Genomic DNA, 17,027 nt, shown 5'->3' on the forward strand with positions numbered 1-17,027 from the left:
GGTTGATTTTGCAGACTGTAGTTTGTCTTACTGAGTGGTGTTTCACATATTTTGTCCATCCCCATTGATACTATTGGGGTAGTTAAACTGAACATTATAACCTTCGTGAAAAGAAACTTACAGCAAGTGTTTATCAGCCTTCACAGTAAGATACAGACTAATCAATGAAATGATTGCAGCATTAAAATAAATACAGATAGATACATCCAGTCTAAAACATACTATCATTCAGTGGATAATAACTTTTTTTTCCAGCATATAATAGCTGTGTAGGAGGAACCATTATTTTAATACAGCAGTGTTCCTCTTAACAAAGCTCAGCACATGAGGTACCAATACAATACGCTCTAATAGTTGTAGGTCAGTAAATACATTCTGCATAACTGCATAAGTACAACCAGGTAATACTTAGCTGCTCTGGGAAGGGGTTATGTGTGGTATTGCAAGACATTACTTGCTAATACTGTAGAGGCTTTGTTGTACAACATCGTAGTGTTTTGTGAACTTAAGAAAAGCAAAGGAGTGTTTTGCGTTAAATCTAGAGAAATTGTCTTTTAAGTTGAGTTGAAGGAGGAAAAAGGAGGCCGATGAATACATGCAGATATAATGAGGTAGAGGATGCTAACAGCAAAAGCAGAATAAGTTCTAGTTGACTAAAGATTGTGAGCAGGAAAAAAAGTATACCCTGTATAAAGCTGCTACAGGGAAGGGTAGAGAAAAGCAGAGTTGTAGTCCGGAGGAGGAGAGCCACCCTCGTCAGACTCCCAATCACACGGCAAGATGGCGGGGTCGTTGTCCCAGAGGCCTGTGATGTTATTGCACAGGAAAGGCACCTGTTGGTCCCGGCACTTAGTGAAGGCAAAGAACCTTAAAGAAACATACAGATTTAGAGTTATAACCTTGTTTAAAATGCATTAAGATAAAATACTGCATTCATACATTGATTGATTCTTGAATTATTTGTCTGTAAGACATATTTTCCCTGAACAATTGAAGAACGTGTGAATTCTAACCGGTTACATTAGCGACACTATTTAACTTACATTTACTATAAATTGATGTAAGAAAGCATAACTAAACCTGGTAAAAGTATGTCAAAAAAAGTCATGCGTGTCGCAATAAAGTTATAGTATAGCATGTCGAAAAAAGTCATGGATGTGTCCCAGATGGTCAAGCGGTAAGGATTCCTGGTTTTCACCCATGCGTCCCGGTTTCGACCCGCGGTATGGGAATTTGATTTTAAGAAGATAATATAGAAAACAAATCAATAACTGAAAGTATAGTATGTTGTAACCATTCCTAGTTTACTATGTCTGAAAAAGTCATAGTATAGCATGTCGATTAAATTCATAGCATAGCGTGTTGAAAAAAAGTCTCTCAAGTATTGTTTATATTGAACAAAAAAAGATATAAATGTATGCATCATCACTGTGTTTTCTGCTGTGCGATGATTGACAGGATGTCTTGGTAGGAGGCAAGTCAAGAGTTCAGAGATCACATAAAAGTCACCTGCTGAGTTTCCTGATCTTGGTGCCATTATTCCACGTCAGACGCTTCATTTCCTCGGATGGTAAGACCATGCCGCTGTCACTCTGCTCATCCTACAGCAGAGAAGATGCAAACATGCAGCTTCAGATTGGGCGTTCAGATTTTCATCTGTTTTCATTGAAAATAATCAATTCCGACAAAGTGAGGTTCCATTTTTGTCCCATCCCACCTATGAGTGTGTGTTTGTGTGCATGCAATCAGAAGTGCGAAGGTGTTTTCTTACATCAGGGCTGTCTGGCTCTTTGCAGGGCAGTTCCTCAAACGTCTGAAGTGTGGCCATGCCCCTCATGTAACTGGATAGGTTGGAGTCAGATTCAAAACATTGAAATCTGGAAATTTCTCTACTTTCTCAACCTGCTTCCTGTTGTTTCTGAATGAAGTTTCAGTTATCGCACACGGCTCTTAATACTTTCACATTCGCACCTATCATTTTGTCCCCTTTCTTGTATTTATTTCTCTACCGTACTTGATTTTTATTATATTTTTTATGTTTCTTTACCTCAGGTTTGTGACTGCAAGCACGTTTTCTTTGAAGGTCTCACTGCGACCACTGTCTCCAGTTATGAACGATCCCAGAGGAATATAATCCTTACCATCCTGTTAAAGAGAGGTAACAAAGCTGGATATTTGTAAGACATTTTTGCACTTATGCATATGCTAAGAGACATTTCAATAGACCAAAAAAAATAAAGCATAAGCCTGAAGTAGAAACATTCATAAGAAGTCCGACCTGCTGAACCCTCGCTTGCAGCAGGTCTCCCAGAGTCTCCACCAGGTTAGTGAAGGTGGGTCGATCTGAGGGACTGGCCTCCCAGCATGCCAGCATCGTGCTGTAACTGTGTACACAAACATACAGGTGTAGTGTTTCATTTTCAATCAAAGCACTAACAGTATCACTCCCTGGGTCACATCAGGAACATAAAGGTTTGAATTTCACCCCCTATTTACTACTTCCCTACTTGTTAGACCTTGATTAACTCTGTCCCTGCCTCCCCGTACTAATTTCAGCGGTAACAGTGTGGAAAACGTATCCACCCACATCTCAGGTGTGCTGTATTCAGGTGCTCGCATCCTTGTTCCCCCCTTCAGTCTGTGGCAGAACTCCTCATCTATGTGGAGACCAGGGTATGGAGAAGCTCCTGTTGGACACACACAAACATCCAAAATGGAAGATCATAAGATCATAGTATGTCTTACAGGGCTTTTTGTATGCAATGTGTTTCTGTTATTTTGTCCACCCCCTGTGTATGTTTAGAACAAAAAACGTGGTGAGAGGGCTCTTACCCAAAGAGAAGATCTCCCACAGCAGAATGCCGTAGGACCACACGTCACTCTGCGTGGTGAACACCTTGTCAAAGATGGCCTCCGGAGACATCCACTTCAGAGGGAGGCGGGCCTGTCAGCCAATCAGACGACAGGAGCAGAGTTACCAAAGACCACTCATGGGGAAACAGTTAAAGTTTGGCTGGTTGAAAAGCCGTTGGCCACAGATCCTTTTGAGGAAAAATGTTACGTTAGGTCCGTTGCTTAATATTTCCAAAACAGAAGCAGCAAGTTCATTGTGGGAACAGCAGTTAAAGGATGCACACTCCTCCAAGTTGTATTAAAACTTGCAATGTGGTTTAATGTATCAGTTATGGCCACTTAATAACATTACGTATAGTTATCCTGTTTCAACCTTGAACAACCAAACATTTACAAAAATAACTTTAAAAACATAAAACAGCCCTTTTGCCCATGGTGAGTGTCTTTTAAGAAAGTGTCTGCAAAAGCAGTTTATTTTGTAAATGTACACATAAAATGCAGGAAAAAAATAGTCACACCCTATTTATAGTTATTTTAAGGACTAATGTGACTTATTTATGAAATTTCTGATCTTAAGAATCCTAAAATATGAAATACTATTACAAAAATGAACTAGTTGAAGACTTAAAATGTTGAAACACAACATTTTGCTCTCAGTGGTGAGGTTTCTAAGGACGTCATCGGTCAATTTGACCGTGGATTTTGGAACCACGCTGCTCACGTGTACTCACATCTCCCTTGCGGACGTAGTCGGGATCTTTGTAGATGTCTCTGGCCAGGCCGAAGTCACAGATCTTGACCACTTTATTGTCGGAAAGCAAAATGTTCCTGGCTGCCAGGTCTCGGTGAATACACTGTCGCAGAAGCAAGGAGAACACAAATAATTACACACATGAAATACACAAGTGTACCTGCATCCACACACACACACACAAACACATCAAGTATCAGACCTTGCGAGAGGCCAGAAACTCCATTCCTCGCGCCACCTGGAAGCTGAAGGAGATGAGATCCTCCAGGAATAAGGGAGGGTTGGAGGCAGATTTGGGATCTAGAGGAAGAAAGAGAGGGGACACAGGGTAATGTTAAAGCAATTTGATTATGCATGAATATAAGAAAATATTTACTATGCTCATGGCTTACTGAGGTGATTTTCTTTCTTATCTCTCTCATCAAACTCAGACATGCTGGTGACACAACCTGGCCCTCCATCCTGTCCTCTGGCAGGCTGAGATGGGGAGAAATCAGTTAGATGTTTTCAATTATTGCACGAAAATAAAAATTGTGGTTTTGTGTCTTTTGTCATTTGTTAAAGTGGTTTTGGTCAATTTGTTGAGAGAACTTCATGAACATGTTTTGCTCTGTGAAAATGACCTTGAAAGGCTGCAGTTTGTAGCTATGTCTAAACCTGTGAAGAAATTAAGGAAGTAGCCTTCCTGCTTGACAACTGATAACATATTTGAGCCTCAAACCGATTGCAGAAGTGAGTTTTTGAGTGTATAATTTTGTAATTGTGTGCAGCAAAAAGGGGCGAATTTGTTGCTTTTTTCTCTACTGCAAGGAGAAGTGTGGGGCACACAGGCATGTGTGAACTCTGTCTGCACGCCATGGACATCCTGTTTTGTGTGAAACATGGCTATCATGATACCATCTTTAAATGCGTTTGTAGACGCACCGTCTTGTGCACGAAGACATCTCTCTTCCCCTTCAGGAAGGTAGAAAGATTTCCATAGCGACAGTATTCCACAATGACCATCAGTGGCCCTGCACACACAGAGAAACACACACACACACACACACACACACACACACACACACACACACACACACACACACACACACACACACACACACACACACACACACATATTATAGCTATGACAAGTATGAGGTCACAAACATACACATAAATACTCATAGCTTATAGTACACCTACATATGCATGAAAATGAACTTGTGCATGTATATATATGCATATTAAGAGCACACATGCAAGGAAACACACACACACACACACACACCTCCCAGTTTGGTGCAGGCTCCCAGCAGGTTGACAACATTCAGATGATGTCCAATGTGGTTGAGGATCTTCAGTTCCGTCATCAGAGCTTTGTGTTCGCTGGCTGTAGCTCCCTCTGGTGGACAAAAGGCAGAAACGAGTGGAATAAATGGGGTTTTTTTTTGCACAGCATTTGTGATTTCGTTTTCTCAGAATACCATGAGACCCAATCTGGTACCTTTGAGCATCTTAACAGCCACAGTCCTGCAGCTGGTGGCGTTGTCTATACCAAACGCAGCTGCCTGTATCACCTTACCAAAGGCTCCACGGCCCAGAGGTTTCCCTGAGAGAGAGAGAGAGAGAGAGAGAGAGAGAGAGAATGTGAGTGAGGCTGATGGGGGGGAAGGGAGGTGTGTTTTTTTGTCTAATTGAGCTACTTTATTAATTACTATTATTATCCACCCTGGACGTGAGATGCTGATAAGAGGATACCCCATCAACAGTCCATCTAACTGAATCCCACCCTAGTGGGCTGATTAGTTCCAGTCTACACAGTTTACACCCCCCCCCCCCCCCCCCCTGCTGGAGAGTTGATTAGCTCACCACAGACACAAAGTCTGATTAATGGAATGAGAGTCACTCCCAATAATAATCTGATAAGATGATATTATTATGAGAAAGTCCTTCTATCTGTAATGTGATCTAAAATTCCTTCGCTCTCTCGTTAGCGTTACAATCCCAAAATCCTTCATATCACAAGTCACTAGAAACGTCCATTTCTGCATTTTTGCACCTAATTTGAGCCGCTCCCGAGGGAACTCCCATTGGTGCGGGTCGTAATGCAGTCTCTCACACTGCTCCTCTATTGGCCCCTCTCCACGGTCCAGAATGATTGACAGGTACTCAGGTTTGGTGTTTGCGCCGCTGGGCTTTGGAGAAAGAATAGAAAACCCATACCAGTATTATACCAACACTGTAGTTTTGTAGTATTTTGTAGAAAGTTGTGAACAGGGACTGTTTTGAAAAAAAAATGGAGATACAAACTTGCAGGACACCTGGAAAAATAATGACTCAGCACAGCTTGGTAATGTGAGATGAATATGTGAGAGGTGAGAAGGAAAAGGGAAGTCTGAGATGTTGGTGCTGGATGGAAATGTTACGTCCCACCAGTCATATAATCAGCAAAGTGGAATTATACAGCGAAACCTATGATACTAACAAACATACATAGAAAACCATGAATAAGCACCGTATATTTATTTCATCTCACCTGTCTCAGTTTCCGTATGAAGAGCGTCAGAAAAAGCCAGAATAGAGCGGCCACAACACAGGTACAGGTGAGTGCGGGAATCTCCAGGAAAGAGGCTTCTGTGGCCCCTACACACACACACACACACACACACACACACACACACACACACACACACACACACACACACACACACACACACACACACACACACACACCACAAATACATATCAGTGTTTAATTAGCTTTCATTTTGCATTTGATTTAATTTACTTTAGTATACACAAGCAGGCCTGGAGGCAGCTTCACAGGACTTTGAATATTATTACCTTCATCAAGATGAAAAAAACCATTAAAAACAGGATTTCTCTTCTACATTCCGTTCATATAATTTAAGAATGTAGATAATCTGAGATAAAATTGAAGATAAATCAGGGATAGTTGGTGAAAATTACAATAAATAATTTTGTTTATGAGCTTGATGTTTACATTTTTCTCCACCCTTCCAAATGGGGGCACTGTGTTTTCACTGTAATATACTATCATCCTCCCTACTCATTGACTCACAATCTCATTTATTTTTTATTTTTTTTATTTGAAGAAGTGAAAACGCTCAGCTCAGCTAAGTGTGGAGCCTCTCTGAGATGCAGGACGGGCCCTTCTGGAGGAAATAAAAACGGGAGACAGCTTCCTTCCTGACTGACCAGAACACAAACACACACACACACACACACACACACACACACACACACACACACACACACACACACACACACACACACACACACACACACACACACACACACACACACACACACACACACACAGAGCCACTCCTCCTGCCTGGGAAGTGTGTCCACCACTTCTGCCAGGGAACGAAGCTCAAACTTGGGGGTAGCAGAACCACACGGGGCCTGTCTACACCGGACGTATGACTGATGTGTTTGTGTTTGTGTGTGAACAAAAGGAGTGTGTCCCACATTTGGATTATGTTAAGGTGATCAATGTTTACTCAAGAATTGATAAACAGACATATAATCTCCCATTAATAGAATTGACACACCATGCCTCCGTGTATAAATACTACATCCACAAAAACAATGTGATTTACTGTACTATATGTCTGTACATCCTCACTCTACATCTATTTCCAGGACTGGGAACAATGGACAATTCAGACATACCCATATATGGAATTGTCCTATCTGTAAGAAGTAGTAAACACAGCCAATCAAAGGCAGAAAAATACAACTGGTTGACGGATACTTACCGTTGACCCATATATGAGCAGAGCTCTCTGCAGATCCCCTCACGTTGGTGGCCTGGCATGTGTATAGGCCCTGGTCCTCCACTGTGATTCGATCAATATGGAGCGTCCCATCTTCTGGTGATATCACAATACCTAAAGATGGTGGCACAGACTCTTAGACTCCTGAACGCAGCTGCAGTTTGCATGTTTGACAGGTATTTGTTTTACCTGATCCCGGAGACAGAGCACGTTCATCCTTGTACCATGTGATAGTTGGGGGCGGGATGCCTCCAGAGGGACAGCTCAGGATCACTGAGGTGCTGGCGTTTACGGTACAATCTGTCAGATTGTCAAGCAGCACCGGAGGCTCCAGGACTGAAAGCAGAAACACACACACCATGAATATGTCTGCTTAAGTGTATGTTTGTGACACTTTTGGCATATTACTTAATACAACTAAGTACAAAGTACTGTACTTAAATACAGTTCTGAGGTACTTGTACATTATTTGAGTATTTCCATTTAATGCCACTTCAAATAACCTAATTTTTGAGGAAAGTGATGTCATGATATTTGTAATCGCGCAATAACGGACTACAGTTGCAGTTATTTATAGACTTAAACAGATTTGTGATGAAGTGAAAGCAGAGCTATTTTTTCCCACTGTTTTCTGGACCAGTGCCACTTCTGGACAATAATATAACCGTGCACTGGTATAGTGACACATTTTTCCAGAAGAGTGGCCTTGGCTTCAACCTGTGAGTCAGCTGACGTTTGTGTTTCTCTTGGGCCCCGTACTCACCCTGAATTACCCCGCAATACAAAACCCATTTCTCATAGCAACAACAATGTAGTATTCCATTATGTGAACGGTTATTGGACAATGAGTGCAAACAATGAGTTGAACGCAGGTATTTTAGTTTCCTTCTCATGCAATATAATTACACGACAATAATCACACTATAATTTGACCACATCGCTTCCTGACTCTCTGAAAACCTTTTCATCTTTTTCCTCCATTCTCCCTCTAATCGTTTCATTTTCGCTCCCCAACTTCTCTCTTTCTGGTCACGCTGTCTCTATAGTAATTCCCTTGTGGGGATCCCGGCGGAGGAAGTTGACGCGTTGAACCCTGATTGTATAGAGAACAGCAGTAAAAGACATGAAGAAAAGTTACTTAACCAAGGCGACTGATTGTTGTTTCCCCTATCTTCCTCCTGGACAACAATTGATGATTGTCCGCGGGGGCTTGGGCCTGACAGTGTCTGATTGGCTGATTGTTCCTCCGGCCCTGTGTGGGGGCCTGTAAATGTGGCATTGTGGGAAGTACCATTGTGTGCTCTTCCTCCAGACAAGAGCTCATTCCCACGTGAAAGAGGTGCTGAGCAGGAGCGCAAGAGCAAAGGCAGGGTGGGGCCCCAGGAAGCTGAGGGGACCCAATTCCCAACAGCCAAAACTTTGTGAGAGAGTGGGTGTTTGTTTGTTTGTATTTATGTATGTGTTGTTGAGTTATTACGAACTAAATTAGAAATTAAGAAAATCACTTTTCCGCAAGAAAATCAAGGCCCTAACAGCTGAGAGCCGGAGGCAATAAATATTAATCTCTGGTATTTTCAAGGGCCCTTGTTCAGCTCTCGGACCCCTGAATAAATTAGCTCGTGACGACGTTTTTTAATTCTTGCATATCATTTGTAGGAATGCAAGGAGAGGCAAATACCAAGCATGGTGAATTTCAATACAATATATAATAGGTTGAAGATTAGATAGCGCTGAATTTGCAGCATGAAAATATTTTATTTTGAAGAATATTAAATATTATTCAAGTTACTGAAATTGGTCTAAAAAGTCAAATACAATCTTTTTTTTTTTAAATTGGATTCGTGGAGTTCAGATGCCAAAATTGAAGTATGTAATGAAATAATAGTTTTGAAAAGTGGTTCATAAAGAAACCTTTACGTATTATTGTTTATTAAAGTTACATGTTCATTCATTTTAAAGTAAGTGTCCCAAAAATGCACAGTGTAGACTATGGGCTTATAGATGACGAGGAGGACGATGAGGAGGAGATCGTAAAGTTGCAACTACTCACTTGTGACCACCACCTGTGTTTCCAGGTGTGTCTCCTGTCCCGTGATCAGGTGGCGGCTGGAGCATCTGTAGGCTCCGGAGTCTCTGGCTGTTAGGTTGTTCAGCAACAGGACCAGACAAATGGAAAACTCCCCCGATGTGAGCTGCTGGCTGCGGGATTGGGCGTCCTCAGTGTCATTAACTCGATGCCATGACAGCGCTGTGTACAGGTACTTATTGGCTACACAGGTGAGATGGAGGTCTCCACCCTCTCTGGGTTCCTCCCTCTGGCTCACACTGAAGCCCCCTGTGACGTCTGAGGGGAAAACGAGAGGAGAACACGTGAGGGAGGGGGAACGTGAACCAAATATAAACCTTCACTGATCTCCTGTTTGATGGGGAAAAAAAACTCTCAGTTTCTAGATGAGTGTGTGTGGATCCTGTCTGGTGCACGACACCAGGAGAGCCGGTTCAACCGATCCTCCATTTTTCTAGCCTTTGACGACAATGTCGAATGGCTATTGTGGGTACAAGCAGCTAGTGGAATACAGTGAAAAGGCTTTTTATTTACTTTAGCCATCCGAAACTTCCCGTGGAAACGGCTCGAGAGTTTCCTGATGGCAGATAGTGTTTATCTTTCCCGAACACCCCAAGGCCTCCCGAAATAAAGCGGACCTGCCAATCCAAGGAAGTGTGCTGTACGGGGAAGTGGAACGATAAGAGCCCCAGGTTCCTGTTTCGCTCTTGCTCACACACAGCTCAGCACAGCCCTCTGCACAGACACACACTCATGCACACAAATAGGCACTAAATAAACTTTACCTGTAGGCCGAGTAACCAATCTAAGCACATGACACACATAACTGCAGTATGTACCGATGCACGTACGCTACTTTGTTCTGCCAAGGATTTCAACGATCATTGATGTGTGTGTTTCTTCTTCTGACACTTAACAGTCCCTTTTTTAACTATTTAAAATATCTATTTGAGCTCTTGTATCGGGTATTCTGTACAATATTCCACATTTTCCTTAAATTATTCTCAAATTTCTAACCAGATACCACTCGAGAATTTAATAATGTCAAAATACTTTTGAGCAAGTTTCAGATTTTTAGATGAGAAAAGTTGCGTTTCTTCAATATGAAACTAATTGAGCAGCTTTGAATTGTGATATGTTGGTGGATGGTACTGAAGCAGCTGCTGTCCCATCGCTCTAGGTCAGTTTGAACTCTGAGATTTTCCACAGCAGAGCAGTGACATTGCTGGTGTGTCTCTTTCGCACGTTTCTGACGTTGCATCACCTGTCTCACAAATGGTGAAATGACCTTAACACAGTAGTAACAACTCCATATACAGAAGTATTCTGCAGCCTGAAAACTCAGTATTTCATCGCTGCCCATCTTCTGTTCTCACCCTCCCCACTTGCTCCTCCTTTTCACTCAGCATTTCACTTCATGTTTCTTCCACTCACAGTCTGTTCTTACACATTATACAGACAGATTAACTTTCATCTACTGCACGTGGGCTCCTAGTCCCTTTTACTCATACTCATACAGTGCTGCCTACAACACGGGAAAGAAAGTCAGTATATGTTCAATCAAATATACACTATCGCAGTCTAACTGAGCAAAAGGCAACAGATATACAGTATGTCATCTGTGAACAAGTGCGTGTAGGAGTGTGTGCTCGTGTTTGCAGATGTGACAGCAAATCACAAGACGAATGATGAATGTGATAATAGTTGACATTATATTTACAGACCAGTCAGTTTCCACCCTCTCAGAATACAGCAGGGTCCCTTGAGTTTAATGTCTGATTGCGTTTATTTAATCTGACAGTAAAAAAAGTTTTGGGGTTTTATTTCTTTGTTTCTTTATTTGTGTATTCATTAATTCAAAGGCTGATGCCAATGGTACCAGCTAATCATGGGGTCGGAAATCCAGTATTCATCATATACATACTGTATACAACATCACATTCAGGTTATGTTATGGTCATCACATGTGCATCCTTTAATTAACAGTTTGCTGTCATTTCTGACATCATCTATGAACAAAAACCCACTCATGAGTTGTTTATCTGAGGAGATGATTTCTCACCTGTGACGTAGAAGTGGAAGTCTAGCTGGTCTGTGCCGGCAGAGTTGGAGGCAACGCAGCGATACACTCCAGACACAAAGGCCTCTGCCACAGTCAGGACCCCCACTGTCTATGGAGAGCACAAACATCCGCATGATCAAACCGGCACTGAGCACACTATGAAAAAACAGGCACACGCACACACACACACACACACACACACACACATGCATGCACACATTTAAGGTTCAGGCTCCTAACCTCTGCCACTGATGGCAGGAATTACATTTTCCATGGGCCCATGAGCAGACAATAGGGGTCTCTGAGCCAGGCCTCCTGCACACTTTCAACCCAGTGGGCAGCTCATCATACAAGCTGTTGATAAGTATTAATAAAGGTGTGTATCTGTGAAAGTGTGTACAGGAGACGTGAGCAAAGAAGGGCAGAGATGATACGCTGAGTGAAACTACAATATTTTCTTAGCATCTGAACTTTTTAGCAAGTTAAACTATACAGTGACATTTTCTGATGTTTTTTATATTTTAGAGATGTAACAAATGATCCAACTTCTGTTCATATTGGTCCATTTACATCAATTCATCTGTTAATTATTGCAATTAAGATATTTTTCCAGGATAAATTATAGTTAGTATAGTATAGTAGTTATTGGAACTTATCCATATCGGCTTGTTTTTGGTGTTTTTAACCTAAAGTTCGACAGTATATAAAAATCCTGTTACTTACACACACTAGGCTCTTCTGTCAGTCACAGTGTGTATTACAATGCTTCACCTACCTTTTTCTTTCCCTGAAGCACTTCCTGTCTGTGCGTAATACTCAGGATGTGGTTGCTTTTGGACGTGGCGGGGATCCTCTCGGTCACAGGGCTCCATGGCGAGGAGGACGTTGGACACACACACCTTGAATAAGGAGGATGAGGAGGAGGATAGGGACAGAGACTCAGCTGTGTTGACACAAGTCATTTTATGCTGCCTCCAGGTGTGTCTGTGTGTGTGTGTCTGTGTTTTTCTCAGCTGTGCTCAGCAGGAGGATGACCAGGGAAATGCCTTGATCATCACTGCCTGATGCTATCTTCACCTCCATTCACATAATCATCATCACCAAACCTTTTTTATCAATAGCATCACGTCCTCTTACCCTGTCATGCAGGCTGACAATAGGATCTTTGGGTTGCTATGTAATGCTGGATTGTTCATCTATGGAGGATGCAGAGGTGGTATTGTAATCCTGTGGATCAACTTCCTTCCATTCTTAACAAATCATCCCACATTTCCAGGACAAGAGTTCCTGTCCCTCTCTACGAGTCTCACAAGTCTAAATCCATAGATTACACACTGGTTGATCTGTGGGAACTGGAGCTAGAGCAGGCTGCTTTGTGGTTTATTTATACACATCTTTAGGATGAAAACCTCTGAAATCACACATGAAGGGGCCACAAACACACAATGCTTGATCAACTATTTTCAGAGTAGAGGGAAAATGTGTCTCCGTGTCTCATAACAGTTCTATAGAAGTAATGCTGAACCGCTTATACATATTGAATATGATGATAAATATAATGTAATGTAGCAAGTACCATCTACAACAAGGAACAAGTAAATGTGCTTATAAATGAAAGTTAATTTTAATAAGCACTACATTTGGCAAATGTGTTAATTAAGTGCAAGAAGCACTAGTTGTAAAATGCTTTTTTGTTGTGATAATTGTATAAAATCAAAATCCGTCTGTGAAATAAAGCATTACTTGATACATTCTTATGAACAGGCATCAAAAACAGTTCTATTTCTTGTATTTTTACACAGTTTAAAACCATTACAAAATAGTTTCAGTATGCTGTATGTCCGGCTCTGAAGTTCTGTTTTTATAGAGAAGATATATTTTGTGGCAGACTGAAAATGTAGTCTGAAGGAATTTGTATTCCCTCTAACTTTCACCAGGAAAGAGGAAACGTATCCATGTTTAACAAAGTTATACAAAAAGATTGCATCACAAAGGAGGTAAACGTTTTATGGCAGACCAAAAATACTGTATGTAAGAATTTGTATCCCCGTATAACTTTTGCCAGCAAAGAAGTGACTGTCTCTATATTCACCAAAAATATTATGCATGATTTAAAGTATATGCAAAATAAAATACTGATGGTAGGGCATCATCTGTGCATTATAAAGAGGGGATACTTATCTATCTATTTATCTGGCAGTATAATGTAGACAAATCTCATAATCAAAAGAAAGGAGCTTCATTATTTAGACATTAACCATCATCCTCACTGTAAACTGTCATTTCCACTCTGTCCATTGATCCACGGCCTGTTTATAGATGTGTCACTGCCCCTCTCTACTCCCCGTCTCTGTCTGTATCCTTTTCTGTGTGTTGCTGAGCTCCTCCCTGAGGTTGGTTCCTCTCTGCTCCCTGATTGCTCTTCCTCTTGGCATGTGCAACTGCACAAATGACCCACCCTGTGCATGACACCACGGGCCTGACCCATACATGCTCAAATGCACGCATGCACACACACACACACACCAAATACACACACACCAAACACACACACACACACACACACACACACACACACACACACACACAGGCAGAGATTACACCAGCACTCCCAAGCTTCCCAGGAAAAGCTTTCTCAATCAAAGTGGCACTCACACACACACACAAATATGATTAGTTAGATGGGTGTGTTGACATAAACGTGGTTAGAAACAGAAAAGCGAAAAAGCATGCATACACAGTCATGCCACAGCCACATTCACACAGTGTGTAACTGAGAACAGGGTGAGCAGCAGCCGCCTGGAAATATGAATGAGTTGTGTATCAGTGTGGGTCATCTCCTGCCTTTTCTTCCTGTCTTGTTTCACTCGCTTAAAATACACTTTAACCGCTGTCCCTGTCTGTTCTCGTCTCAAAACCCCCAAAAAACACAGGGCGGCATAAACCAATACACAAATATAAGCAAAGTTTAATGCAAAAACACAAACAACTGATATAACACTTCAATACAGATTCATACAAAGTTGGCAAATATTGTCATTCGTCATATGTAAGTTAGTTGTATAAAATTATTAAATATTAGATTCATATATTACTCATAGAACATCTGTATACAAGGAATGAATCACATTGGGTGACACCCGTAGACACACACACACACACACACACACACACACACACACACACACACACACACACACACACACATTGACGTTCCTGCACAAGTGCACACACTCTCACACTTGCTTTACATACACACAGAACTGGACTTTACTAAAACACTTATGGCACTCATACATTTTGATTTTAATTACCTTTCAATACAAGGACAAGAGGGCCGTTACACTGACATCATTTGACAAACAAGACATTTTGACATGGGATGACACTGGACGACACAGAATGACATAATATGACGGAGGGCATAGTCTCTGGTCTGTGGACACTTCCTACATGGTAGGCGTCTGCTGACCGTCAGTCTTTTAATAGAGAACTGTAGGCATCCCATAGTGAACAACACAAAGCTTGTCCTCTCTGCTGTTGCGCCCGTCCAAGTTGAGCACATTCGACCCTCTACCAGTGGCTTAAAAATCGGAACAGAAACTCACAGCTTTTGTGGATGTCAGAATCAGATTGGGGCTTAGGACAGGCACGGTTCATGCACCCATTATAGTACCACTCTAGGACACAAAAAACAAGCAAAGCAGCTCCAGAAATGTGGCTGGTGGATGAATGGAATTGCACTTCTTCTGGCTCAAAACGTCTGTGAAATGCAAAAAGCATAAAACTACAGGATGGCTTGGTGCAAGGGGCTGACTTAAATTGGGAAAATGAAGGAATTAAATAAATAATCAGTAAAGCAGGTGTCCTTATATCCTTATTGATGTGGCTTATTTTCCTCCTTGTTTCCTGTGTCTCCTGGTCTTCACTGCTCAGCAGTGTTCCAAATCACTTTGCTCACTTTCCACACCAGTTTAGCACGCACAGGATCATCACATGGGGTCACTGGTAATGTCCCTGAGGGTTCTGGCTGCTGTGGACAAGCACTGATGAGTGTGTGGACTTGGCGGTGGTGAAGGGGATGGGCTCCAGGGTGGAAGGCGATGGGGAGTTGTTCTTGATGCTTGGTTGGGGTGGAGGGCAGAGCGGGTGAGGGAAGGGGTTGGAGAGGTATGTGTGGGGGGCAGCAGAGTTGGGGGAAGGGGTGTGGGGGGGTCTCTCAAGAATAGATCAAGCTCTTGAGGAAGCGGACTGTGCCACGTTTGAAGACGAAGGGACAATCACGCTGCTGGGAAGCGTCTCGCGTCGTAGAGGAAGCCAAACAACGAGAGGAAAAGCGCTCTGATTTTCGCACAGGAAGCCCAGTGCGCCTCCTGCCCGGGCCAGATAAGAGCGCTGCGGTTCCCAGGGCCAGACCCAGGAGTGAGCCCAGGACCCAGGCGCGAGGCCCCCCATCAGCCTGGCCCAGCCTGGTCCAATGTCCCTGGGCTTCCTCCAGCGCGGCGTCAGGCTCGTGGTGCAGCCGGGCTGCAAAGAACAAGGGGCCAGTGAGGTTCCAGCCAAAAACTAACTAAAGAAACACACTCATTGCAGACACTGCAGCAGAACCAGAACCAGAACAGAGCTTTACGAAGGACCATGAATCAGCCAGTGAAACATCACAGTGCAATTATTATTTAGATCCTTTTTGGTGATAAACGGTAGCTTCAGTGGTCTAGTGAAATCTTTATGTTGTTGTTGTTGTTGTGAGTAATGCTTTTGCATGTTTGTATGTTTTGTGTGATTTTAAAATTGAAATTTGACTTACAACCCACTCAGAAGCAATTTAAAAGTCAATATCAATCATTGATTTACCAAATGAATTTACCAAATGAATGTTCTTCATGTGCAGATTGCATTTGACTCTCATCACAACAAAACAAGATACATTCTGCTCTCATACATACTGTGCATCTACACTATAACTCCATAAGGAACTACAACAGAGGCAAGACTTACATAATAGTTTTTACCTGAAAATCGGAATATATTTCCTGAACATGCAAGAGATTTTCTCGGTACATTTTTGCAGGAGAAAGAGTTTATAACACTCTGACAAAAAACATCAGATACTTTAGCACCACCTGCTCTCCTAAAAGATGTTCATGTACATTGTGTAGATTACATTTGGCATTTGGCAGAGGGACGAGTGAAACCACGCTGGAGAGCGCCCGTGTTAAGGGTCAAGTACACTGATGATGTCAGTGGGAATAAAGTATGGGCGGCTGCTGTGGTGCTCTCAGGTGATACTTAACCTTTCTGACTTGGTCATAAGCAACACAATAAGTAACTGACCTCCAAGAACAACTCAATCAATGTTTCAGCCAAGTGCCGGCTTGAGTACTCGTGTTGTGTTGACTAAATGACTGTCTCTGCATCACTGGGTTGGGCCATTTCTCATGAGAACTTTATATATAGTGTGTGTGTGTCAGATATAAGAAATGGCATCACAGGATGCAGCGTGCAATCACA

The 17,027-nt window shown here is 42.2% G+C and overlaps 1 protein-coding gene across 1 annotated transcript in view; it reads right to left on the bottom strand.

Annotated features, from left to right (window-relative positions):
• Positions 1-677: 677 nt before the first annotated feature.
• flt1 (fms related receptor tyrosine kinase 1) overlaps positions 678-17,027 on the bottom strand; it is a 29,038-nt gene continuing 12,688 nt past the window's right edge. Inside the window, exons 11-30 of the mRNA XM_079181207.1 lie at positions 12,292-12,415; positions 11,517-11,625; positions 9,440-9,733; positions 7,579-7,725; positions 7,372-7,503; positions 6,123-6,229; positions 5,646-5,781; positions 5,091-5,195; positions 4,875-4,988; positions 4,502-4,617; positions 3,997-4,081; positions 3,807-3,904; positions 3,585-3,707; positions 2,833-2,944; positions 2,588-2,687; positions 2,279-2,384; positions 2,048-2,145; positions 1,772-1,841; positions 1,510-1,601; positions 678-867 (exon numbers count right to left, since the gene is read on the bottom strand). Coding sequence (XP_079037333.1) covers positions 699-867; positions 1,510-1,601; positions 1,772-1,841; positions 2,048-2,145; positions 2,279-2,384; positions 2,588-2,687; positions 2,833-2,944; positions 3,585-3,707; positions 3,807-3,904; positions 3,997-4,081; positions 4,502-4,617; positions 4,875-4,988; positions 5,091-5,195; positions 5,646-5,781; positions 6,123-6,229; positions 7,372-7,503; positions 7,579-7,725; positions 9,440-9,733; positions 11,517-11,625; positions 12,292-12,415 — 2,437 coding nt within the window. The 3' untranslated portion in view covers positions 678-698. The remainder of the gene's footprint in view (positions 868-1,509; positions 1,602-1,771; positions 1,842-2,047; positions 2,146-2,278; positions 2,385-2,587; positions 2,688-2,832; positions 2,945-3,584; positions 3,708-3,806; positions 3,905-3,996; positions 4,082-4,501; positions 4,618-4,874; positions 4,989-5,090; positions 5,196-5,645; positions 5,782-6,122; positions 6,230-7,371; positions 7,504-7,578; positions 7,726-9,439; positions 9,734-11,516; positions 11,626-12,291; positions 12,416-17,027) is intronic.

This window comes from Pholis gunnellus, assembly GCF_910591455.1.
Source record: "Pholis gunnellus genome assembly, chromosome: 20".
Lineage (NCBI taxonomy): Eukaryota > Metazoa > Chordata > Actinopteri > Perciformes > Pholidae > Pholis > Pholis gunnellus.